Source organism: Nicotiana tomentosiformis, chromosome 11 (genome assembly GCF_000390325.3).
Source record: "Nicotiana tomentosiformis chromosome 11, ASM39032v3, whole genome shotgun sequence".
Lineage (NCBI taxonomy): Eukaryota > Viridiplantae > Streptophyta > Magnoliopsida > Solanales > Solanaceae > Nicotiana > Nicotiana tomentosiformis.
In genome coordinates, this window is record NC_090822.1 from 125,179,004 (window position 1) to 125,204,179 (window position 25,176).

The 25,176-nt window shown below is 35.3% G+C and overlaps 2 protein-coding genes across 4 annotated transcripts; both read right to left on the bottom strand.

Moving 5' to 3' along the window:
* Window positions 1-3,077: 3,077 nt before the first annotated feature.
* LOC104116468 (protein PHOTOSYSTEM I ASSEMBLY 2, chloroplastic) lies at window positions 3,078-10,514 on the bottom strand. Of its 3 annotated transcripts, none has more exons than XR_011412059.1 (7): window positions 10,275-10,483; window positions 9,731-9,834; window positions 7,088-7,238; window positions 6,489-6,581; window positions 5,440-5,570; window positions 5,063-5,225; window positions 3,078-3,178 (listed from the first exon to the last, which is right to left on the bottom strand). XR_011412059.1 is itself a non-coding variant. In XM_009627328.4 (6 exons), exons 1-5 carry the CDS (start codon window positions 10,354-10,356, stop codon window positions 5,440-5,442), a joined length of 561 nt encoding a protein of 186 aa, XP_009625623.1. In that variant the 5' UTR covers window positions 10,357-10,483; the 3' UTR covers window positions 4,715-5,225. The 3 variants fall into 3 exon arrangements, 1 of the variants encoding a protein (XP_009625623.1); XR_690848.4 differs by lacking the exon at window positions 3,078-3,178 and adding an exon at window positions 4,715-5,003 and having other exon boundaries at window positions 5,138-5,225; window positions 10,275-10,514; XM_009627328.4 differs by lacking the exon at window positions 3,078-3,178 and having other exon boundaries at window positions 4,715-5,225.
* A 3,154-nt stretch (window positions 10,515-13,668) lies between these two features.
* On the bottom strand, window positions 13,669-24,289 carry LOC104116470 (casein kinase 1-like protein HD16). The gene is made up of 16 exons (XM_009627329.4): window positions 23,589-24,289; window positions 21,983-22,111; window positions 21,780-21,853; window positions 21,625-21,694; window positions 20,718-20,773; window positions 19,505-19,576; window positions 19,223-19,317; window positions 19,077-19,143; window positions 18,869-18,998; window positions 18,543-18,761; window positions 18,321-18,457; window positions 17,592-17,766; window positions 17,412-17,502; window positions 16,208-16,365; window positions 14,636-14,824; window positions 13,669-14,090 (listed from the first exon to the last, which is right to left on the bottom strand). The coding sequence occupies exons 1-16, from the start codon at window positions 23,922-23,924 to the stop codon at window positions 14,031-14,033; spliced, it is 2,058 nt and encodes a 685-aa protein (XP_009625624.1). The 5' UTR covers window positions 23,925-24,289; the 3' UTR covers window positions 13,669-14,030.
* Window positions 24,290-25,176: the final 887 nt, after the last annotated feature.

Here is a 25,176-nt window from a genome sequence, read left to right on the forward strand (position 1 = left end):
ACCGACGAACGGTCATGTCAAAGCAATGGGTATTATTCATTAGGTCATTTCTGATAGGCCCACAAAATTTTAGGCGATTCGAAAATGATCGCCTGAGTTCATGCAAATAGCGTGGACTATAGCACAAAAAAACAGGAAATCATGCTAAATTCCTGTTTTATGACCCTCAAACGGAAAAAAATGAGGAACGGTCATGGTGAAGCGATGGCTATTGTTTGTTAGGTCTATTCCGATGGGCTTGCAAAAATTTTAGACAATTCGGAGCTGGTCACCTGAGTTTATGCAAATGGCGTGGACTATAGAACACGGAAAATCAAAAATCGTGTTGAATTCTTGTTTCATAGCCTTAAAATGCCAAGAAATCATCCTGAATTCCTGTTTCAGTACCCTAAACACCAAAAAATGACGAACGGTCATGGTGAAGCGATGACTATTGTTCATTAGGTCGTTTATGTTGGGCCCACAATATTTTAGGCAATCCGGAGCCGGTCGCCCGAATTCATGAATATGGCATGGACTTTAACACACGAAAAATCGAAAATCGTCCTAAATTTCAGTTTTATAGCCCTAAACACAAAAAATCGATGAACGGTCATGGTGAAGTGATGACAATTGTGCATTAGGTCGTTTCAGATTGGCCCGCAAAATTTTAGGCAATTCGGAGCCGGTCGCCTGAGTTCATGCAGATGGTATAGACTATAGCACACGAAAAATCAGAAAATCAACTTGAATACCTGTTTTATGGCCCTAAAACGCCACAGAAATAGTCTTAAATTCCTATTTTATAGCCCTAAAACACCAAAAATGAGGAACGGTCATGGCGAAACGATAATTATTGTTCATTAGGCCGTTTATGATGGGCGCATAAAGTTTTAGGCAATTCAAATCCGGTCGCCCGAGTTCATGCAGATGACGTAGATTATAGTGCACGAAAAAATGGGAAATCGTCCTAAATTCCTATTTTATGGCCCTAAAACGCTAAAAATGAGGAATTGTCATGGCAAAGCGATGTCTATTATTCATTAGGTCATTTCTGATGGTTCGCAAAATTTTAGGCAATTCGGAACCAGTCGCTTGAGTTCATGCATATGGCGTGAACTATATGGCACACGAAAAATCAGAAATCGTCCTAAATTCCTGTGTTATAGCCTTAAAACGCCAAAAATCGAGGAACGGTCAAGGTGAAGCGATGACTATTTTTTATTAGGTCGTTTCTGATGGATCCACAAAATATTAGGCGATTCAATGTCGATCGCCCGAGTTCATGTAAATGGCGTTAACATAGCACACGAAAATTAAAAAATCGTCCTAAATTCTTATTTTATGGCCCTAAAATGCCACAAAAGAGGAACGGACATGGAAAATGATGACTATTGTTCATTAGGTCATTTTTTATAGGCTCGCAAAATTTTAGGCGTTTCCGAGTTGGTCGCCCGAGTTGATACAGATAGCGTGGACTATAGCACATGAAAAATCAGAAATCGCCTTGAATTCCTCTATCATGGCCCTAAAACGCCAAACGAGGACGGTCATGGCGAAGCAATGACTATTGTACATTAGGTCATTTCTGATGGGCCCGCAAAGTTTTAGACGATTTGGATCTGGTCACCCTAATGCAGATGGTGTGGACTATAGCACATGAAAATTAGAAAATTGCCCTGAATTTCTGTTTTACAACCCTAAAATGCTAAAAACGAGGAACGGTCATGGCAAAGCGATGAATATTGTTCATTAAGTTGGTTCTGATGGGCTCTCAAAATTTTAGACGATTCGGAGTTGATCGCTCGAGTTCATCCAGATGGCATGGACGATAGCACAGGAAAAATCGAAAATCGTCCTAAATTCTTATATTATGGCCCTAAAACGACAAAAGACGAGGAACGGTCATGGCGAACCGATGACTATTGTTCATTATGTCATTTTTTATGGGTCTGCAAAATTTAGGCGGTTCGGAGTCGTTCACCCGAATTCATGCAGATGACGTGACCTATAGCACACGAAAACTCAAAAATCATCTTGAATCCTTGTTTTATAACCCTAAAATGCCAAAAAACGATGAACGATCATGGAGAAGCGATTACTATTGTTCATTAGATCGTTTCTGTTGGGCCCGCAAAATCTATGGCGATTCGGAGCCGGTCGCCCAAGTTCATGACGAAGTAATGAGTATTGAACATTAAGGTGTTTCCTATGGACATACGAAATTTCAGGCTAATCAAAGTCCGTCAAAAACAAAATGGGCATGTACTAATATACACGAAAAAATGAATATAATCACAAATTCGTGTTACATGACCATGAAACGTCATAAAATGAACTCGAAAGTAATGGTGACACAATAAGTGTTGGTCACGAGGCTGTTTCCTATGAACCTACAAAAATTCATGCTAATCGTAGGACGTCAAAAAACTTGTACAAAATCATCATGTATTAATATACACGAAGATGTGAATATAATCACGAATTCGTATTGCATTACCTCGATACACAATAAAATAAACTCGAAAGTCATGACGAAGTAATGAATATTGGTCACTTAAGTCGTTTCCTGTGGACCTACGAAATTTCATGCCAAAGTCTGTCAAAAAATAATTCTACAAAATTAGCATTTACTAATACACACGAAAAGTGGATATAATCACAAATACATGTTACATGACCATGAAACGCCAAAAAATAAATCTGTAAGTCATGAGGAAGCAATGTGTATTGATCACTAAGCCTTTTTCTATAGACCTACGAAATTTAAGTCAATTAAAGTCGGCCAAAAAAATTCTAGAAATCAACATGTACTAATACACACGAAAAAGTGGATGTAACTATAATTCGCGTGTTGCATGATCCCAAAACACCCAAAAAAGAACCTGGAATGCCAAAAAGCAGCATTAATCATGGCGAAGCAATGAGTATTGGTCACTAGGTCATGTCATATGGACCGAAGAAATTCCAGGCAGATAGGAGTCCCTCAAAAATAATTCTACAAAATCAGCATGCACTAATATACACGAAAAAATGGATATAATCACAAATTCATATTGCATGACTATGAAATGCCATAAAATGAACCGGAAAGTCAGGGTGAAGCAATGAGTATTTGTCACTAGGTCATTTCCTTTGAACCTACAAAATTTCAGGGCAATCAGAGTCTATCAAAAAACTTCTACAAAATTAACATGTACTAATACACACAAAAAGTATATATAATTATAAATTTATGTTGCATGACCTCGAAACGCCATAAAATTAGGGGTGGCAAACAGGCGGGTCGGGTCGGATATGGGACGGGTCGAAACGGGTAATGAAAAAATGGATAAATATCCGACTCGACCCATATTTAATACGAATAAAAAACGGGTTAACCGACGGATAATATGGGTAACCATATTATCCATGGCTTCATGAATATGATCACTTTTGGGAGAATTCCCAGTCTCACAAACTTAAGGAACCCCCAATTTGAGATATTACAAATGTAAAAGTTAAATTCATTAGTTATCCATTGGTTACTCATTGGTTATCCATTTTCTAAATGGATAGTATGGTTCTTATCCATATTTGACCCGTTATTAAAAAGTTCATTATCCAACCCATTTTTTAGTGGATAATATGGGTGGTTAACTATTTTCTTTTAACCATTTTGCCACCCCTACATAAAATGAACCCGAAAGTAATAGCAAAGCAATGAGTTTTTGTCACTAGGCCGTTTTCTATGGACCAACGAAATTCAGGCCAATCAAAGTCCGTCAAAAAAATTCAATAAAATCGCATAGTAGACACATGAAAAAATGTATATATTCACAAATTCGTATTGCATGACCATGAAACACCACAAAATGAACCCGAAAGTCATGGCAAAGCAATGAGTATTGGTCACAATGCCATTTCCTATGAACCTGCAAAAATTCAGGCCAATTGTAGTCCGCAAAAAAATTCTACAAAATCAGCATGCACTAATACCCACGAAAAAATGGATATAATCATAAATTCGTATTGCATGACCATGAATCGCCATAAAATGAACCCGAAAGTCATGGTGACGCAATGAATATATATCATTAGGTCGTTTCCTATAGACTTATGAAAATATAGGCTAATCAAAGTCCGTCAAAAACCTTATACAAAATAAGCATGCACTATTATACGCGAAAAAGTGGATATAATCACAAATTTGTATTGCCTAACCTCGAAACGCAATAAAATGAACTCGAAAATTATGGCAAAGCAATGAATATTGGTCACTAAGTCGTCTCCTATGGATCTACAAAATTCCAGGCCAATTAGAATCCGTCAAAAAAATTCTACAAAATACGCATATACCAATACACACAAAAAAGTGGATATAATCACAAATTCGTGTTGCGTGACCACGAAACGCCAAAAACTAAACTCAAAAGTCATGGCGAAGCAATGAGTATTGGTCACTAGGTCGTTTCCTATGGACCTATGAAATTTCAAGCCAATTAGGGTCCACCAAAAAAAGTTATAGAAGATCAACATGTACTGATACACACGAAAATATGAATACAATAATTAATGCATATTGCATGACCCCGAAACATCAAAAAAAGAACCAAGAATGACAAAAGGCAATGTTAGTCATAGCGATGAGTATTGGTCAATAGGCCGTTTCCTATTGACCTACGAAAATTCAGACCAATCGGAGTTCGTCAAAAAAATTCTACAAAATCAATATGTACTAATGCATATGAAAAAGTAGATATAAACACAAATTCGTATTGTATGACCTCAAAATGTCATAATCTGAACCCGAAAGTCATGGCGAAGCAATGAGTATTGGTCACTACACAATTTTCTATGAATCTACAAAAATTCAGGCCAATCGTTTTCGTTGTCATAAAAATTCTACAAAAGCATGTACTAATACACATGAAAAAGTGGATATAATCACAAATTCGTGTTACATGGCCTCGAAACGCCATAAAATGAACTCGAAAGTGATGGCAAAGCAATGAGTATTGGTCGCTAGGTTGTTTCCTATGGACCTACGAAAATTCAAATCAATCGGAGTCCGTTAAAAAACTTCTATGAAATCAACACGTACTAGTACACATAAAAAAGTGGATATAACCAAGTATAAAGATAAATTGGAAGCTAGAACAAGAGTTCTAACACGTACACTCTATATGCGCGACAATAGAGGAGTTGTGACATCCTTAGTTAATTTAATCTGCTGTCATTGTCCTTGTCCAATTACTATTTTCAACCTGAGGAAATAAGGAAAGGTAACAAAACACAAGGTTAGAGCAGATGAGTTTACCATTAAAAGAGAAAAGTAGAACTTGAGAATCTATGCGTAAAATGTTCAATCTGACATCTTCTTGGAATGTAAACTGATTTTGAACACCAAATAGAAAAGGCAAAGGTGATAAGCAGGATTGATAAGAGTAGAAATGAATTAGGATAAAATTGCAGACTAACCTAGGAGTTTGGCAACAGCCGCCCATTATACATCTTATCAAGTAACTTTCTTGCATCCGGACGCCTAAGAAGACCTTTATTATTTGGTAGACCAGTTCCCAAGCATACAGGACATACAAGTTTTCCTCGCCCTGCGTAGTCAATGAGATAAATGTTGCTATGTTAGTATTCAAGATAGATAACATGAATTATTTCGAAAGCAAAAATCTTAATGTGAACGATTATCAAGTAAAAGAGACTGTCCATTGAAAAACTATTGATAGCATGTTTTGTTGGGGTAATATCGAAGAACTAAATTGCAAAGGAGCCATTCTTGGGTTGTGATGCAATAAAGAAAACCCTACATCTTATGCAATATTTAAATTTTGGTTTTATGCAGGTTCATTCCCTTTCAATTCACATCCAACATCCTGTCTCAGACTATGGATGTCGTATCAAGTTTGAACTTCATTCCCTTTCAATTCACATCCAACATCCTGTCTCGGACTATGGATGTCGAATCAAGTTTGAACTAAATGCTGCAACCAAGCCACCGTTTTCATGTTACGAACTAACAGACTTGTTGCCTGATACCAGCTATCAGAATACGCACAGTCAAATTTTCAAGAAGAGAAATATGAGAGAATATTCCATATATTTTTTATAAGACGTGCAAACTCAGAACAAGTTCCAAGAGGATATTTGAAGGGGCCTTTGGAAAGAATGCCCCAAATCATGTAGTTTGAACTAGATAACTAAAGAAGATGTTGTCAAAACATGCGTGAAGTAGTCATCACAGATTTTATCAAAAGGCCAAGAAAAAAAAAAGTTGTGAAGCTGTCATCACAGACTGACTTGCAACAATATTCGGGTATATTTTGGTAAGCAAGATAAACTGAAATTTTACAGTGCAAGTCTAAAAGAGCTCCATTTGCAAGAATAAAGCGTAACGAAGGTATGAGTACTCAAGCATCAGATGTTTAGAGGAACTTATTTCTCAAAAAGCCATAAATACATTCACAGATAGAGAGAATAGCTTCAAGATATAGAGGTTAGGTATAATAACATACCATAACAATTGGGGCATTCAGTGAACTCGTAAACATCTTTGGCTCGTTTTCTGTTTAGAGCTTTCCATTTTCCTGTACCACCACACATATCACCTAAATAGAAAACAAATGAACATCTTAAAGTAGAATAGCACCAAAATAATATATGTATAGTCAGTGTTGTTAAAGGCTCATTTAAGGTGTGCTTAAGCCCTGAAACTCATTTAAAGCCAGGTTGAGCGCTCCCCCTTGCTTAAGTGGCGCTTTAGCATAGGAGATAAGGTGCTAAGGCATGCACTTGTTCATCGTGGACTCTATCTTTGAGAAGGCAGTACTAGAAAATAAATAAAGTTGTTAAACTGATAAATTAGTTGTTAAAAAACGTTATGAATGCAATTTTAGTGATCAAGAATAAGTAATTAAAATTTAGTAAAAGAAAACTAGCTCCGGAAAAATTTAAAACTTCTTGTACAAATCTGAAATTTAAAATTGTTTTAAAACGTGACTGACAAGATTTTACTTCATATATTTCCTTAGTATAGTAATTTCAATTCTTTTTATCACATAACTATCTTTAATATGTGATGAAGAAGACAAGACATAAAACAATCTAGACGTACATATTATAGCACCACTACCCCCACAATTCCGACAGGCAGCTCTTTCGTTTCCATCTAAGGCAATTGCTTTCTGTCCAGTAACGCTTATCAGAGCTCCAGTTGAGCATAGGCAAGTAAGACACCATCTCCGTGAGATTGACGTCTGTGATCCCTGTTTTGACAAGCATCAGATCTTGAATCAATAGTATAATGTGATTGTTGCATCATTCCTAACAAGTAGTCACCCGTTTAAGAAATTGCACTTACAGCTTGTTTGGGTGGTTGTTACCTATTGTATTGTATTGTTACTTTAAATATAACGTTTATTTTGATTGTTATTAAATTTTATTATATCGTATTGGTAAATCCGTTGTTATGTAACGGCAAAAAGTATCACTTTATGTAACGATGTATTTGGTGTGGTCGCGTTGTTACCCTTTTTTTTTTCTCCCATCTTGCCCTCCCTTATTATTAAATAATCTTATTTTATCCTTTTTCCTACCTTTTTATATAATAATTCTACCATGTACCTACTTTTTCTTTGTAATATTGGAAGTTTATTCTACATATTGGTGTGTGACATCATGAAATGACGGCAAATGATACAATCTATCCAAATGTGTATTCATCAAAACAATACAATATAATATTATAATACAATACCATACGATACATTATGAAACGATATGTAACAACCATCCAAACAAGCTATTAGTGGGTCCTATATTATATGATACTATTACTATTTGGAGAGTCAAACAACGTCTTTTATTCACTATAATATACTCAAACATTTTAAATATTTCAATTAGAAGTTGTGTTCTAAAGTATATTTCAAAACTGCTTCTGAATATATAATTTCTGTTTTCTGAAAAGGGAGACATCAACAGCCCAAATCAACTCGAAGATTAGAGAGGTTGACCCAAGTACTTCAAACCAAATCATTCATCTTGGACAGGTGCAGCTGTCCAAAGTAAACAAGAGAAGTTGTGGCCTAAGCCTGAGGTTGTCACGAGTACATAAACCCAAGCAAAGATGAGGAAGTGTAACGAAATCAGGAGTATGATAAAAGAGTTCCTAATTGATAAAAGTAATCTCAAATATGAATCCCCTCAAAAGCAGATCTAATTTGCAGATCCAAATTTTTGATGATTCAATATTTTGTCCTTTCCATTCACTCAGATTTTTCCGTTTCATTGGTTTGGTCCGGATTCTCTCCAAGAGCCAATTGCTCGACACAGAAAATCCTTCCTGAGACATATGGTTCAACAAATTAATTTCAGGAGAAACGATTATTTAGCATATTGAACAAAATTTACGCAGCTAGAACTGGTATTTCTATACTAACCTAAAGCACTGGCAGAAGATGTTTGGTATCTTTAAATCTGCATTCATGGGCTAGTAACAATCATAACGTAGGTGCATAGGCCTCATGACAAGACATATAGAAACCCCAAGAAACTAAAGTTGAATGAGCAATGCCACCTTACAAACCACACCTAAAAATGCCAGTTTGAATACCAGCCACCCTTTTACTCACACGCTCTCCAGTCAGTAATGTATTGCCTTGAAAGTCCCTTATTATGGATCATATAACTGACTTCTCCTACGTTGATTTCACCTTCGCATATTTGTCACTAATGCAAACCATCTACAGCTGGAAGCACTTTCAATCTGGTTCACTCTGGAGCAGCTGGCAGCTCGAAACATAGATGTAAAGCAACTATGGTTGAACAAGACTAAACTGCCATTTAGCTAGAGACGTAAAGCCCAGCCATATGATAATAGGCTCGATTCTTCTAAAGGTTACTCCTCATGAGGAAGAGCATATTATATTCCCAGGTTCAAGAATCTCCAGTTGAAGGAAGTGAATGGTTATAATCTCTACTGAATAAGTTAATGCTTGTAGAAAGTTTCTGAGGTGATTGTTGGGCTAAAGGAAACAGGCCTTACTCATCACGAGTTTCACATAGACAACTTAAGTAAGACAGCCCAACACTCTGCATAGGGCAAAGCAATAGACAAGAAGAAAATTAAGATTTACATCATTTATGCCACTGTAATACTACTGCGAACTAGCTCCTTCCGGTTGCTGGCCTAGAGGCGGAGCGACGATTTGAAGCTTATGCGTTCAGAATTCTAGTCCTTTTAAGCTACAGGGTTCTAAATTAATAATATGTGTATAATTCAATGGATTTCTTAAGACAAATACAGGGTTTGAACAAAAGCTACAGGTTTCAGCCGAACCCGCAATTGTTGCCATTCTGATGTTAAAGTATCAAATGTGCTTGTGCGAATCAACTCCTCCTTAAGTCCACATTCAAATGCTTGACAAATGTTCACGGATATATCAAGCTTATCGACAAACCAAATTCTAAGCTAGAGCCAGCAACTTACAGGGAAATTGATGTATCCCAGATATAATTGATTATTAAAGTCCTCAGAATTTCAGCCATAACTGATTAAATAATTGAATAATACTGACATGCAATCTATTTCCGAAACATGTATAACATCCAAATTCCCATTCTCAGGTCTTCCCATTAATGGAGGGATAAGATAAAAAATTTGCACCCAAAAAAAGGCTGAATTTCCAGAAATCATCAACAATTCAAAAATTCAAAATATTAGCATCCCATCAAGAAGCTGTAGTAAATTACAAACCTTTTCAACCACAGGTTCTTGTGGATTATCAGAAGAAGCTGAAGCACAATTCTCATTCTCTGAGCTGCAGCTCACACGAAAACCTGACCCCTTCTTCAAATTGGCTGCCAATTCCAGAAAAACATTATTCCCAAGTCCCAACACATTTTTCAGGCCAAAAATTCAAAAAGGGTCTTCAAAATACTACGCTAACTTTCAACAAGAAAGAACCCAATCAGAAAGGAAAATCAAGAATGACATTAACCAGTCCAAAAAAGAAACAAAAAAAAAAAACAAATAATTATCTCCCAATTACATTGCAACTGTTTATCAACTTAAACTGCTTGGTACCTGGAGTTCCACACTAAAAATTCAAAAGGGTCTTGAAAAAAAATATATATAATTTCAACCAAAATGACCTTAAACCCCACTTTGAGATTTCATCTGTATGCAGAGTATGGTCATGAAAACTACAAATTTTGAACAAAACATCCCAAGAAAAGTAAAACAAAAAAAATGACCTTTAACTAATTCACACTAAAAATCCAGTTATGTATCAACTTACGGTGATATAAAGAAGAAGATTTGGAGTTTAAATAGGAGCCGTGGAGAGCTGAGGGAGTGGGAAATGAGAGGTGCGAAGCCATCTCTCTTTGTTTTTTCTTTCTATCTCTCAACTTCTACATATACTCTTTGAGTAATTGAGATTTTTGGGATGATATTTGAAATTTTAAAGCTAAAAAAATATCAAGATGGGTAAAATATGGGTTTTGTTGGTTTTTTATGAATGAAAGAGAGGGAAACAACCATGTGCCTCATCTATGTTCCAACATGGATTCTTATCCTCTAATTTTTGTATGAATATTTAAGTTATGTTTAATTCCTTTTTGCCCCCTAAAGTTTAGATAGATGACTGACTCCTCCCCCAAACTCTAAAACTTTCTCAAGCTAAGTTACTAAGGCCTCAATTATTTGCACTTAAATGAGGTCTGAATCTTAATTATTCAAATCTCAGACATTAAGTGCGTTTGTTTTTAAAGTCAAAATCTTAATTATTCAGATCTTAATTATTAAGTGTGTTTATTTTTTTTTACTTCGCATCCACTTAATGGGTCTGAATAGGTCTGTATGATTAAGATCTATAACAGAGACTTAATTTCATTAAGATGTTATCATCCACATTCATTATTAACTGCCGCCACCGCCAACCATTATCAACTACCACCATGTCACTCACCACCACCATACTCAACCACCACCACCACCATACTCAATCACCACAACAACCACCATCATCTTCAATCATAGCCACCATTATCGACTACCATCACCCACATCCTCACCACTCCCACTACCATCATTTTCAACCACAACCAACACTCATCCACCTCAACTACCACAACTAACCATCCCATCACCATTAACAATCATAGCCGGCACTGCCTATCATTATAAACTACCACCACCCACCACCACCTTCCTCAATCACAACTACCAACACCACCCGCCATTATTAACTATCACCACCCACCACCACCATCCTCAATCATAATAGCTACCACTGCCAATTACAACTAACTACTACCCTGAACCACCACCATCAACCAAAACTACCACCAACCGCCGCCTCTAGTCGGGATTCACAAACACCACCATTAGCCATCACCATCAGCAACTACCATAGAATATTAGATTGATTAGTATTTTAATTGAATTTTATGTTTATTAATTTTCAAATAAAGATAAATTATATACATTCCGATGTTAAAAATCAAACGGTCTTAGTCATTTAGTATTCAGATCTTAATATACATTTTAATATTCAGATGTGTATTCAGATTCAGATGTCTTAATCTTAATACACATCTTGATATTCATATGTGTATTCAGACGTCTTAATCTTAAAAAAAATAAATGAGGCCTAACTCTCTAATACTATTTACTAGGGGTGTACATAGGTCGGGTTGGTTCAAAATTTTTAATTATCAAACCAAACCGATGGTGTCGGATTTTTAAATTTATAAACCAAACCAAACCAACAAAGTCGGGTTTTTCAATCTCGGATTTTTTCGGGTTTTCGGATTTTTTTCCGGTAAAGTCTTCATAGCATAAAATATATAACTTGTGCTCCAAATATTTCTTAAGTCCTAGTAAAATACAACTATATAATGTATTTTCCAAGAAACTAACACAATAATATGAGATAAGTCATAGCATTATACTAAAATATTCAATAAGAAAGTTAAAATAATAAAATTACATAAAATAAATATTGCTAATTAATAAGTCATAATGAAAATTAACATAATCTAAAAATACTATCTAAGTCATGCTAAAATAAGTATAGGCTAGCTAATAAGCACTAATATTAATTAATAAGCACTAAAGAAAAAGATAAACTAAATTATGCATTTTCATTATAAACCAATGTAAAACTAAAATAATTATCCAACACTATCATCATTCCTAGTATTAAATTGAATTTCTTTTGTTAGTATTAGTATTGATTTGAATTACTACATTTATGGGTTATAAAATTTATTTACCATTCGAGAATATTAAGTCTAAACTTAAAATAATACGTTAAAAGATAAAACTGTGAAAAAATTTAAGAAATATTTATAAATTATATTACAATAAATATTTATATGTATAAAATATTTTTAAAAATTATATAAATGTACTATCGGATTGGTTTGGTTTCAGTTTGACTTTTTTTAGTTAAAACCAAACCAAACCAATTATGGTCGGGTTTTATTTTCCTATACCAAACCAAATCAAATCAAACCACATCGGATTTTTTTTTCGGTTTGACTCGGATTATCGGCTTGGTGCGGTTTATCGGTTTTCTTTGTACACCCCTAGTATTTACTAGTACTAACTTGTTTATGAACTTTACCAAAGGATGCATTTCAATTTGTATTGCTGACTCCTATATTTCCTTAATAACCATAACAAAAAAAATGTCTCTCCCAAATATTAAATAATTGTCGTTTTTTATTGTTAATAACTGATTGTATTCTCAAATAATTAATTTACGTATATGTTTGATACACTTGGAAAGAAAGAAGAAATGTTACATCTTTCTTAGCGGGCGTTTGGACATAAGAATTGTAAAATTCCAAAATAGGAGGAAAAAAAATTTCAAGTGAAAATGGTATTTGAAATTTAAAGTTGTGTTTGGAAATGAATATAATTTTGGGTTGTTTTTGAAGTTTTGTGAGTGATTTGAGTGAAAATTTTGAAAAATAACTTTTTGGAGTTTTTCAAATTTTCAAAAATTTTCAAAATGCATCTTCAAAGTGAAAATTGAAAATTTTATGGACAAACGTTGATTTCGGAAAAAAGTGAAACTTTTTTGGAAAAATTCTTATGTCCAAACGGGTATATTCTGTCAGTTCTCTCAATATAGTTGTAAATTTAGTTTAATTGAAGATTATTAATGAATCTGGTAAAAAAATGTTAGGCATTTATAATGCTTTAGTGATAAAAGACGTCTATTGGAATCTTTTATTCTATTTGATATTTCACTTTTGGAAAGGAAGATTAGAAAACTAAGAGAACTTAATATGTTTGGTTGGCCAATATTACCTCTTAAGTTATCTTAAAATTTCAATGATGATTGTTGTCGTAGCACAATAATATTGTTACTTTCATTGTTCTATAGTTATCACTGCTATATTTCAGAGAATAGAATTATGAATTAGAAGAGAATAAAGGACGTCATATTTTAGTAATTATTATCTACTCAATCTTATAATTGTTACACAGACTAAAATAAGACATTTAGGAGGTCTCAATTTAGGTGGAGATGTTTACATTTTAAGCTTAACCCTGCTAATTTGGATACGCCTTCACATCTCTTAAATTATTATATCTAATTTGCTGGTTGGATAAGCAACTAGTATCGTATTAGGAGAGAAATCAAATAGATCAATAGGACATAGTACAAAGGCCGATGACTGCAACAACAACAACATACCCGATGACACGAAGAGAGTCAATAGGTTAAGATACAATACTTTTTCCAGCAATACGAGCACACGAAGAAATTTTGCAGCAAAATCTAAATGATTAGTTTTGCTGCAAAATCTAAATGACTAATTTTGATGCAGACAATTTTTCTGTAACTTACGATATCAAAGACATCATAGCAAAAAGCTGCTATACAGACCAGCTAACATAAACTAGGACATAACTAAAATTTCCTGTGCATGACATTCAAAGGCATCGGACCTTGCCATCGATTTTACAATTGACAATGAAACAAAGAAGAGAATAAGATACATTGTCAGGTTTACAACAATTGGTCACAAATTTTTCAAGATACAGTGCGCCCATAGCATAGACAAGAAAGATAGAGATTCTTTCCCCACTTCTCCTGCAACGAAAACCAAAGTTGACGCAAGTTAACTTTCTCGTAATAAAATGAAGATGATAAAGTCTCATCATATATTAGTCTGAGAACAGCAGACTTGCTAATAACAGAACCTAATCAAAGCAAAAGATTCATAGAGGCAATACGAACTGGTCGGAACTAAGACCAAGTGCTGATGTTACACTTGCATCAGGTCAGGTAGGGATAACAAAGTGACTGAGAGAACCTCTAGCTTTAGAGAACCTACTGTATAGTTATGATTAACATAAGATCTCAAAAGGTCTACTATATATGATTAACTAGAGCATTAAGATATACTACATATTATAATGAGGGCATGGATGAAAGTTCAAGAGAATTTTACTAAATATGTTTACAAGGATTTCCTGGAAGTGCATAATATGAATATCAAAAACCTTACATAATTGATAATATAATACTGGTAAAATCTGCTAAAATAGCATTAGCCAGCAAGTAATGCTCACACTTTTCTTAGCTCATCAACAATTTAGGCAAAGCAGAGGAGAAAACAGTTTCACAAAAATTACCTTGACATGTGTGCTGGGAAACTGAGATGTTCGCAGAGTTTCCTGAGTCTCATCACCAGGTCTTCGGCGAGGCACACTCAGGATAAGGGCAGCTTGGTCTGCCGTAGCAGCTGTTGCAGTAATACGATAACCATTATCCCACCGCTTGTGAATGCCTTCACTGGGATAAAGAAAATCGAGCTCTACCACCTATTAAACATAAACAATCTCCATGTTACTTAAAGCTAGCACTAATTTGGGAGATAGGACGTCTTACCAGATGATCAAAGTTTTCTACAACAAATGGTACTATAAGAGAAACTAATAGTCATGCAATGATGCATTGACATTCAAATCAAACGAGCATGACAACATCCATTGCATTTAACAGCTTGCTTTGACCTTATTCAAGGTAACCGGGAAAAGAAAAGAAAAGGTTATGTATCTTTAAAAGTGGCTCTTTAGATTCTAGAGTCAACTCCCAAGAGTAACTTGGATTAGCTGTTGTTAGGTTTATACTCTTTCAATGCCAAATCGAGGTCATCTTCCGATTAAAAATTATGTTCGCTTTGCCAGTGGTGCACTACCTTATCATTCCTCCTTTCTTGTGAATAATATTTCACTTGTCAAAATAATTTTTCGCAACAGAAATATACTCGAATAGCTTTTAAATATCTTCTCCTTATTATGGATAAGATAAAAAGCTTCAGCTACCAAATATTTATATGATATTAACCAAAAAACAATACTTCTAACTATATCTAAATGATAGTGAAACTATCCATAGTGTAATACCAATTATGACACCCAACTTCAGATGAGGACTATAGCTTTGTGTAAACTGTGTATTAATTCAGTATGACCTATTTATACATGTCAAGTGCCATGCTTATGTTCAATTCCGGCAGCCACATTTGACAGAATATAGCAATGAGAACCTCATAAGTTCATACTTGATATCAATATTACCTAATATATCAATGAATATGTATGCTGCCTAACTCTCTGTATGTCTTCTATAAACCAATTAGTTTTTATTTTTTAACAAACCAACAATTTTATTGCTATTGTGGGAAAAGCACAACAAACAATTAGTTTATAGGATAAAATTTAAGTTAAATTTTCATATATGTCAATAAATGAAACATTTCTATTACTTGATTTCCATGCAAACACTTTGTTTACGATACATAACCAGGAATTAGCTTAATCCAACAAATCTGCAAGGTCCAACGTAAACGAACTACATATTTTTTGAAATATTTGGAGGAATGAGTGGACATTAAACAAAACTACTTCATTTCCTTCGAGAAATCACAACTTTAATGGGACTACCATTTTAGCTCCTCCAGCAATACATTATAATTTTATTACCATTGAAAAAACTGACTGGAAGATTTGCACTTCTCCTTTCAAGCGTCGTCTTCGTGGGAAGTTTATTCAACAATTTTTCAAGGCTATAACAGCACGAAAATATTGAAAAAAGATGACATGGGATAGAAGGGATCAAGATAACATCACGAAACCATATTAGATTTTTTTTTTTTTTTTTTTTTTGAGAGAGAGAGAGAGAGAGATAGAGAGATGAACAACCTGGTCACTGAAGCCTGAATTGCGTGACATAACAACAGCCCACCTAGAGCCAGCAGTTGCCATGGAGGTCACGTGGAACCCTTCTTTCCACTTCTTGCTTATCCACTTAAAGGGAAACGACTCACTCACTTTATAAGACTGTTGAGTGAACTGTGTGCCTGCAGAAAATGTCATAACTGTGATATACAAAAAGATAAAAGAAAGTCCAGAACCTAGAGCTGCGACCTAAAAAGCTCAATGCTGGCATAACGGTCTGCATTTGCCTTTGCATAGGAAGAAATACTCTCCACAACAATTAGATGAAATAATGCAACTTAGTGGTCTAACTTCGACATATCACTAACTAGAACTTCCAGATACAGGCAATAAACTCGCGTGTCTCAATTGAACTACTTTAGTTGGTGTAACTATTAACTAACTACATAAACACTCTATGATTGTTATCTTGCAATGTTTTGACTTTATAAAAAGTTCAAACTGGCAAGAGAAAAAGGCTAAATTTCCATTGCATGTAGACTGTAGAGCAATGTTTTAGCATCTAAAGAAGTAATCCATCATCTAAAATCACTACATCGGACTGAAAGGATCATACAAACTGATAAAAAGTTAATACCTTCTTTTATATATATAAAAATAAAGTTAATACCTTCTGATTCGCCTTATGAGAACATAAAAAGCTTTTGATAACAGAACTACACTAGAAAACAACTGCCCCAGCAGCAAACACTTAATTTGTTACAGATCCATGTTATAGTCTGATCGGTAAAGTGGAGGATATGAAATCTAGGTCCAGCAGTAGAGGTAGTTATTCAATGCAAGATAAAATTTCAAAGGGACCAAACAAAACGAACCAACAGAAAGCATAACCGGCACAGTAATACAAACAGCCCAATGGAAAATTATGCTGTGAACTACTGAACCATAGGCACCAAGCATCTAAATATCTACTTAATATAATACAGAAACAAACGGACACCGAATACTAATATGATTCCAACAGGGCACAATACCACAACTCTTGTCTCAAGCACATTTCCAGCATGGTAGAAAAACTGTGGGAAGAACCTAAGTTTATATCAGATACCAAAATTACCAATTTCAAAATATAAGGCAAGAAAAGATATCTAGCTAAATTGTCTAAAGGCAGGTAAAAGATCAAAACAAGCAGAGAGAATTGACCTACAGCATGTTAAAGAAAACCCACCTTTTGACATTACTACTAAAGAGCTTCCATTGGTGGCACCTGCAAGAGAACTAATGTAATAGTTCTTCTCCCACTGCTCCATAATCCACTCCTGTAAATATGCATTAGAAAGATAAGATAATTATATATGATGTTAAATGGCTCAGCAGCACATGAAGTCTACATGAAACTCCTAGTTACCTTGTGCAAAAAGAAAGGCGACAGCTCATAAACTTGGCTGGTGAAGTTCGTTCCAGCATCCATGATAATAGCCCATAAGCTGGAACAGGACGCTACACAACTTATAGACAAACCATCCACAGACCCTTTCTCTACGTGTTGTGCCAATCTTGTGTCTGCTACATTATAATGGTACCTAAAAAAGTCACGGTGTATTAAGTAGAGAAAGTGGTGAATAAAGGATGATTACTCAATCACCATTATGAATTGAATCAAAAAGGATCATCTCCTGATACCATGGAGCAAAAGTGAACACAAAAAATATCATTTATCATCCTGACGAATATGTAGTAATTATACCATTAGAAGGCAAAGGACACTCGATGCATCCTTCTTAATAAAATATGTCAACATGAATTGACTAAGGTACCAAGTTTGGCAGATATTTATTTCTTCTACCACCATATCTAGCCTTCCAAGAGTTCAAAATTCATACTGGCAGGAGCTTAAATTTCCTCCTCTCCACGTAAATATCAAATTTGGCCAATACTACAATGTTTCTGTTCATTTTCCTAAGATGCTAAAAACGCTTCTATTCTCCAGTGCAACTACATAAACACTCACTTGACAAAAAACCCACCTCCAACCCGCATCCCCATTTGAGGTGAAAAAGTCAAGGATTAATGTTCACTGCTGACAAATACTTATCAACTGCTTTACAAGAAGAGACCAATCATGTGAAATAGCTACCTCTGTTTCATCGGCTTTCTGGCATTGTAAATTGAAATCCATTGTGTCGCAGGAACTCCCATGCGAACCTTCTTCTGAGGCTGCTCTTCTTCCTCATTTAAAGTCAGCCTCCCCCGCTTTTGGCCGACTTGGATAACCTGTAATAATTACACAATGAGCCAATGGATGGCCTGTAATATAATTCTAACATACTGCGGCTTACATAAAATTTAGAGTACTTACCTTTTGGGCACCATCTGTGTTGATCGGTCTTATAGCAGGATCAGCTCCAAGCAAGCTCCCAAATAGAGAGATTAGCTTTGAATATTTTGGTTCTTCATCAAATTTCAGGTTAATTACTGTATCAAGAAATTCTCTAAAAGGTGCAGGGCAGAAGCAACACAGCATCTCCGGAGATGTTGCCATCTTTTTTTTGCAGACCAGAAATGATTTGTTATCACCCTGAAACTCAAAAGATGAACTTGTTAAAAGAGATGTGCTGAAAGCTATATGACTGAAACAAACTGTCTGCAGTATAACGACTTGACAGAGGCAGGTGAAGCAGATACCTGATAACCCTGCCATGGCAGCCTCCCTCTGTGAAGAAAAATTAGTGTGTATGCAAGTGATTCCAGATCATCTCTTCTACTGGCAGTCCTTCCCAAGTGAGCATGTGCACTTGCATACCGGACAGTCCCTCTGAAATTGATAAATAGGAGTTAATATTGGATAGATATGTAAGAAAACTAAGGCAGAGGATAGCAGAACATGAAACACCTGAATGTGTCAGGACGCTGATCATATCCGACGTGCTGCCCTTTTGAAGTGTCTCTCCACTTCGTGGCTGTACTTGGTAGATAAAGTAATCAGGAATAAGGATTATCAAATCAACGGAACAAAAACCTAAAACTAAGTTCTCTTACCCAGTCCCAAGTCAACTAGGAACAACTTCTTCTCTTGCGGCGTTGATGGCTGGCCAAGTAAAAAGTTTTCTGGCTTTACGTCTCCGTGCACGTATCTAAGGTCAAGAGAAACAGTCACTTGGAAGAATTCAACGAAAACTACAGAGATCTCAAATTAAAAGTAGTTCAAGTTTTTCAGCAACAGAAAGAACCAACATGATTGCAAGGAGAGCGTATTCATAGCCTTACTTATCCCCAAAACGAAAAGGAAAGGAAAGGAAAGGGAAAAGAGTGTGTTCATACCCTTTTGCGTGCAGCTTTTCCAAAATTGACAAAGACTCAACTGCAATACAGGCCACCATTTCTGCAGACATTCTGCAAAAGTAGGATTTATGAGCAGAGCTCTGAAGTTGGCATATAATCTCACAAACTGACTAACTAAATTCTAGTTTAACTTTGGAGTTCTAATAGGAAGAAAAAATGGCAGATAGGGTGTAAGATCTCAATTTTTGTACACCATTTGTATACCCGAAGTCTGCCGCATCAATAAAATTATACCTTACACAAAAACATATAGGAATAAAGTGAAGTGATACAGTGGATTATCCTTACGTTTTCACAGCATCGGGCTTATTTTCTGGTTTTGTTATTGCATTTCAACTATTTTCTAGTTCTTGTGATGCTAATATTATTTCTTTGGTTTCTGTTTGATGGTACTAATATATTGTCCCTTCCCTTCTCTTCTCGTATTTTCCGTCTTCTTGAGCGGAGGGTCTTTCGGAAACAGCCTCTCTACTCCTTCGGGGTAGGGGTAATGTTTGCGTACACACTACCCTCCCCATACCCCACTTGTGGAATTTTACTGGGTCATTGTTGTTGTTGTTGTCGATAGAGTGGATTCTTTGGGTGCACAGAGGATGTATACTCAATTGAATGACACTATGAACGCTTCATTTAATAAATTAATGAGTCTTTGACATACTCCAGTCACCACCGATTGCTTATCTTCTATTTGCACATCCTAAGAATTAAGTTAACTAAATATCAACAGAAGCAATTTTTTTATAATGTTAAAGTACCAACAGAAGCATATTAGAGTTGCACATCTTAAAATTTGTTCTCCATTACTCCATGAGAACAATTATAAAAGATAAATTGACAACAATAAGTTTGTCGAGTATCTTTTTTGTTCTCAGAAATAAACCTCGGAAAAACAGAATCTATACTGTACACCAATGAGAGCTGATCCCTATCAAGGAAAAACACCAGTGTACGAGGATATCAAGGTCCATTTTATATACACCAGTTTATGAGGATATCAAGGTCCTTTTTAAGTTCGATATTGGCATTATTACATAATTCATGTTAAATAATTGGTGACTTATTGAACTATGATATCTCTACTATCATAAAAATAATTAATTACTGAAAGAATATGAAAACAGCTACTTCCGGGAAGAGGTCTGACAATTGGGGGAAAAAAACAAGTATGATTATAATAGTGTTAGCTACTTACGATTGTCCAGAGGAATTCCACACATCCCATAAACTAGGCCCTAGCATGTCCATAACCTGCATGCATGATAATATGGTCAATTTACATCACCGTACATAGCACTCATTTAACATATAAAACCGCAATCACTTTCCCAGAAAAACATATAGACATGCATTCACATTAAAAAAAGGTCCTAATCATTAACAACCACTTTGCTAGTAACTCCTCCGGCCGAAAATATTTATCCTTCTTTCTCTTTGGGCATGTCCCAAAATTTTATCCCGTTTCAAGAACTAAATCTTTTTTCTTCCAAAACCACCTTCAACAGCAAGAACATGGATATGACTTTTTTAAAGGCATGGACATGATTCTAGCAGATCTTTTTACTACACAGGGACTATTAGAAGAATAAGCATGAAAAAGCTTCAAATTTTGTTAAATTGAACAGAAAAGATAAAGAGATTATTATAGGATTGACGGAGTAAAATTTTTAAAGGAAATTGATACTTCTACCAAATGGAAATAAAAGAGAGGACATTCTTCAAACACAAATTCTGAGACCAATCCACTCATTCCCAAAAGAAAGAAGTAACTACCAAACCAGTCTTGATTGTTCAATTGAAAGAGAACTGGCTGAATATGTGAATAATAAAAAAAAATAAAGACGTCCATTGAACATTAAAGCTAATTCTTAGCTTAGTAAAGACAGAAATGAGACGGCCTTAATAACTTGAAATACATCACGCCCTGCATATTATACATATTAAATTCTCCATGAAGGCTGAAATTAGAATGCCAAAAGAGGTCACAATCGTTGTCACACTCACAATGCTGATGCTTCTCCTAAAAATGAATATCCACAAAACAATTTCCTTTATCCTCCATAATTACTATAAGTATAGCAAATCTGCCTCCGTAAACATACCATAACATAATAGTCTCCTGCCCTTCCTTTATAATGCACTCTGGGCACTCCATGGCTGCCACCAAGAGTACTGCTCAACAAAAGGCACATGTTTTAGTCCTGCAATTTTATTTCAACATAAGCACAAAGTAATTTCAAAAGTATCACGTCCTTACTTGTAAACTTGCCACTCATATGGAGGACCATAGCTACAGCCTTTGCTATTTCTATGCTCAAACTTCAGCGCAACCTAGAGCCATAACAGAGAGTCAATGTGGATTACGTAACTATCACTTGTAGACAGATAAACTAGCCTTGACAAAAAGGATGTCAGGAAGGAAAAAAAAGAATCTAGCGGATTCATAAGCAACCATATTACCTCCATAGCCAAGGGACCGTTAGCACGCTCATTCCCGCCAGTAAGACGGCGACCCAAAAACACCTGTCCAAAACCACCTTTACCTAACTTCCTTTCAACCTTATAAAGTGGTGATCCTCCTACTTGCACCTGAAGGCAGAAATCATGCGGAAACTAAAAATGAGTAGAATTTTGACATTTAATCCAAAGATTTGAAAAATTCTTACAACACAACTACATTGAAGCTCAATATCTAGCAGTCTAATTTGCAAGTAGTAGAAGTGCTTCACGCATGTCATGTTTCGGCCAAAGAAGGCATTAGTGAGTATGAGAATCACTTGGGAATCCTAGGGGAATGCACGTCCTAGGTCTGGATCAAGCAATTTCACCTAAAATATTGAAGGCACTCGATCTAATAAGTACCTTTTGTTAGGAGTCAGAAATTCTAGGGCTCGGATGCTAGTGTTCTCCTTATTTACTTCACGTATTTACAGACCAAATATATGCAATACATGTATGTGAGTAGGACCAATGACATCTATGCAGTCGAGAACAATGCACCAAGTTCTACAAAATACCAATTTTACTTTTTTTTCCGATAATGGTCCTAAATTAACAAAGAAATAGGTCACTTCATGCTTCAAAAACACAAAATCCCCGGAAACACGCACAAGAAGCTGCAACATCAAAATTATTCAAACGAACAAAAAACAAAGATTATCGGACATATATAAATTAGACACACATTTGTTGTATAGAAGACAAATTCTTGAGAATTTCAATAAAATGATACACGAATAGAGCATAACAACAACAACCACTACACCTCATAGAGCATAACAACAACAAGTACATCTCAAGTTGGGGTCAGTTACATGAATACTCACTAACCATGTTAATTAATCCCATCTCATGCCAATATCATGCAAGTACAAATAAAAGGTACTCCCTCCGTTTTAATTTATGTAAAACTATTTACTTTTTAGTCCGTGCAAAAAAGAATGACCTCTTTCCTTATTTGGAAACAATTTAACTTTTATGGAATGATTTATTTTTTTTTTTGAAAATATATGTGCCTCATTTTAAAACACAAGTTCAAACACAAGTTCAAAAGTCTTCTCTCTTTTCTTAAACTCTGTGACCAGTCAAATAGGTTCACATAAATTGAAACGGAAGGAGTATTAGAACTTCTCATCCCACATAGAGCATAATGGACATAAAATGATGCCCGCATAAAGCATAAGGGATATACAACGATGCCTGCATAAAGCATATATAAAATTCATATAACCAACCCCAACCAGGAGCAGATGTAGTATTAAAGTTATGGGGTTATCTAAAACCAGTAACTTTGACTCAGACCTTCTATATACAACAACTACGCCTCAATCCCAAACAAGTAACTTTGACTCAAACCTTCTATATACAACAACTACGCCTCAATCCCAAACAAGTCGGGTCGGCTATCTGAATACTCACTAGCTCAGGCCTTCTATAAGTGTTAAAAAATTGACTAAAAAGCATAATAATATATTTCAAACACAGTAAATCAAATAGAATCCATAAAGTTCAAATTTTGGATCCACATCCGGACATTCAGAGGTAGAAATGTATGATCGTCACACACCTGTTCAGGAAAAAGATTAGCGTTCTCATCTTCTTGTGCAGTCGCTTTATTATTGTTATTATTATTAGCACTCAAACCACCACTCTCATCCCCCATCTTTTCCTCCTCCTCCTCCTCAACTTCTTCTACCTCAAGTCTCTCCTTCTCCTTCTCCTTCTCCTTCACCTCAACCGCCTCGACCACCTTATTAGCTTCTGCTGCTGCTGCTTTGGCCTTCGCAGCCCGAGTCTTAATATAACTCCGACCACCAACACCACCGCCGCCTCTTTTCTTTTTCGCCGCTGCTACTTGAGCTCCACCGCGCTTACGTACAACCCCACTCCGCAACTCCGGCATTCTTTTTTACCCATATAAATCGAACAACAACCCGAATCCGAATTGTACATCACTGTGTTTTCTTCATCAAAACCCTAAACATAATCATCAGTTAGGTTCATAAATTCAAAAAAAAAAAAGGAGTTTGGTTGAATTAATTACAAAAAAAAGGGATAAGAAGTAAAAATTCGAACAAAAAGGGGGTATTTTTTTTGGGAGATTTTTGATGCTAGGGTTTGTTTGAAGAGAAAAAGATCTGTGTACGCGTTAATGTCGATGAAAAAGTAGTTTACTTCTGTTTTTGTTTTTGTTGTATACATATAGTAGAGGAGATTAAGCGAGAGGTGGGTATTAATTTCTCTTTTTTCAAGTTTACTAGTATTTTCTTTTCATTTTTCTCTTTGTATATTGTGTATAGATATAAATCCAAAATTCAAAGTCTAAAATCCTGACCAAGCTCTGTATTGAACTTTCTAATATGAGGACTTCTCAAGCAAAATTTGCATGCTTTGGTACTATGGTAGCAAAGAATGTGAGTTGGCAAAAGGAAAATCACAAGAAAGTGGGTAAAATTTGAGCCCCCAAATTTTCCTACAACTCAATTTTGGTCCTTGAATTTTGGGGTAAGACTAATGTTTAAACCAAAAAAAAGTAGAGGTTAACATTGATATAATAAGTTAACAATTGGGTTAACTCTATCAAATTGGTTGTGCGCGATGTGAATTTGGATTAGTTATGCGTATGATTTTGAACATAAGAAGAAAAACGTGATTGCACATACATCTTTATTCAATGGTTGAGTTTAAATATGTAAAAATATACAGGTTAATGTGCGGTGCTTTGTGGATAGCAATGTTCTTTCTAATTAAGTACGAAGTACATAAATTGATGGAGATAAGTATAGACTGTGTGCTCAAATGTAACTACCTATATGATAAAACGCTTTGATTTTATAACGAACTATAATTTCAACATTATATTACCTAAAATAATTATTTTAGATTTTTAGCTTGTATCTAATCTTTATAGATAAAAAAAAACATGCAACTTAACAAATATACGTGACATATGAATTCTTCACGCTGATGTGTTAAAATGCATGTATTTTTCCCTCATAATTTGAGCGTATGAAGCACTTAATAACACAATCACCATTACCATATTCCAATTGTTATCACAAATGAGTCATTTCTCATAAAATACCTACGCCGTTGTACTATCTTCCGGCAACTATATGAAACATTTACTTTCAATGCCTTCATCTCTCCAAACC

What these genes read in the sequence shown, in the direction of transcription:
- LOC104116468 (XM_009627328.4), bottom strand. Translation starts at nt 10,356, where the DNA reads ATGGCTTCGCACCTCTCATTTCCCACTCCCTCAGCTCTCCACGGCTCC. An exon ending in GGGTAGTGGTGCTATAATAT is followed by an intron (nt 6,582 to 7,087) that starts GTACGTCTAGAT and finishes TTTTCTATTTAG; the next exon opens with GTGATATGTGTGGTGGTACA. An exon ending in TGAATGCCCCAATTGTTATG is followed by an intron (nt 5,571 to 6,488) that starts GTATGTTATTAT and finishes TTGACTACGCAG; the next exon opens with GGCGAGGAAAACTTGTATGT.
- LOC104116470 (XM_009627329.4), bottom strand. Translation starts at nt 23,924, where the DNA reads ATGCCGGAGTTGCGGAGTGGGGTTGTACGTAAGCGCGGTGGAGCTCAA. An exon ending in AGAAAGCCGATGAAACAGAG is followed by an intron (nt 17,767 to 18,320) that starts GTAGCTATTTCA and finishes TGACTTTTTTAG; the next exon opens with GTACCATTATAATGTAGCAG. An exon ending in TTCCCAGCACACATGTCAAG is followed by an intron (nt 14,091 to 14,635) that starts GTAATTTTTGTG and finishes TTTTCGTTGCAG; the next exon opens with GAGAAGTGGGGAAAGAATCT.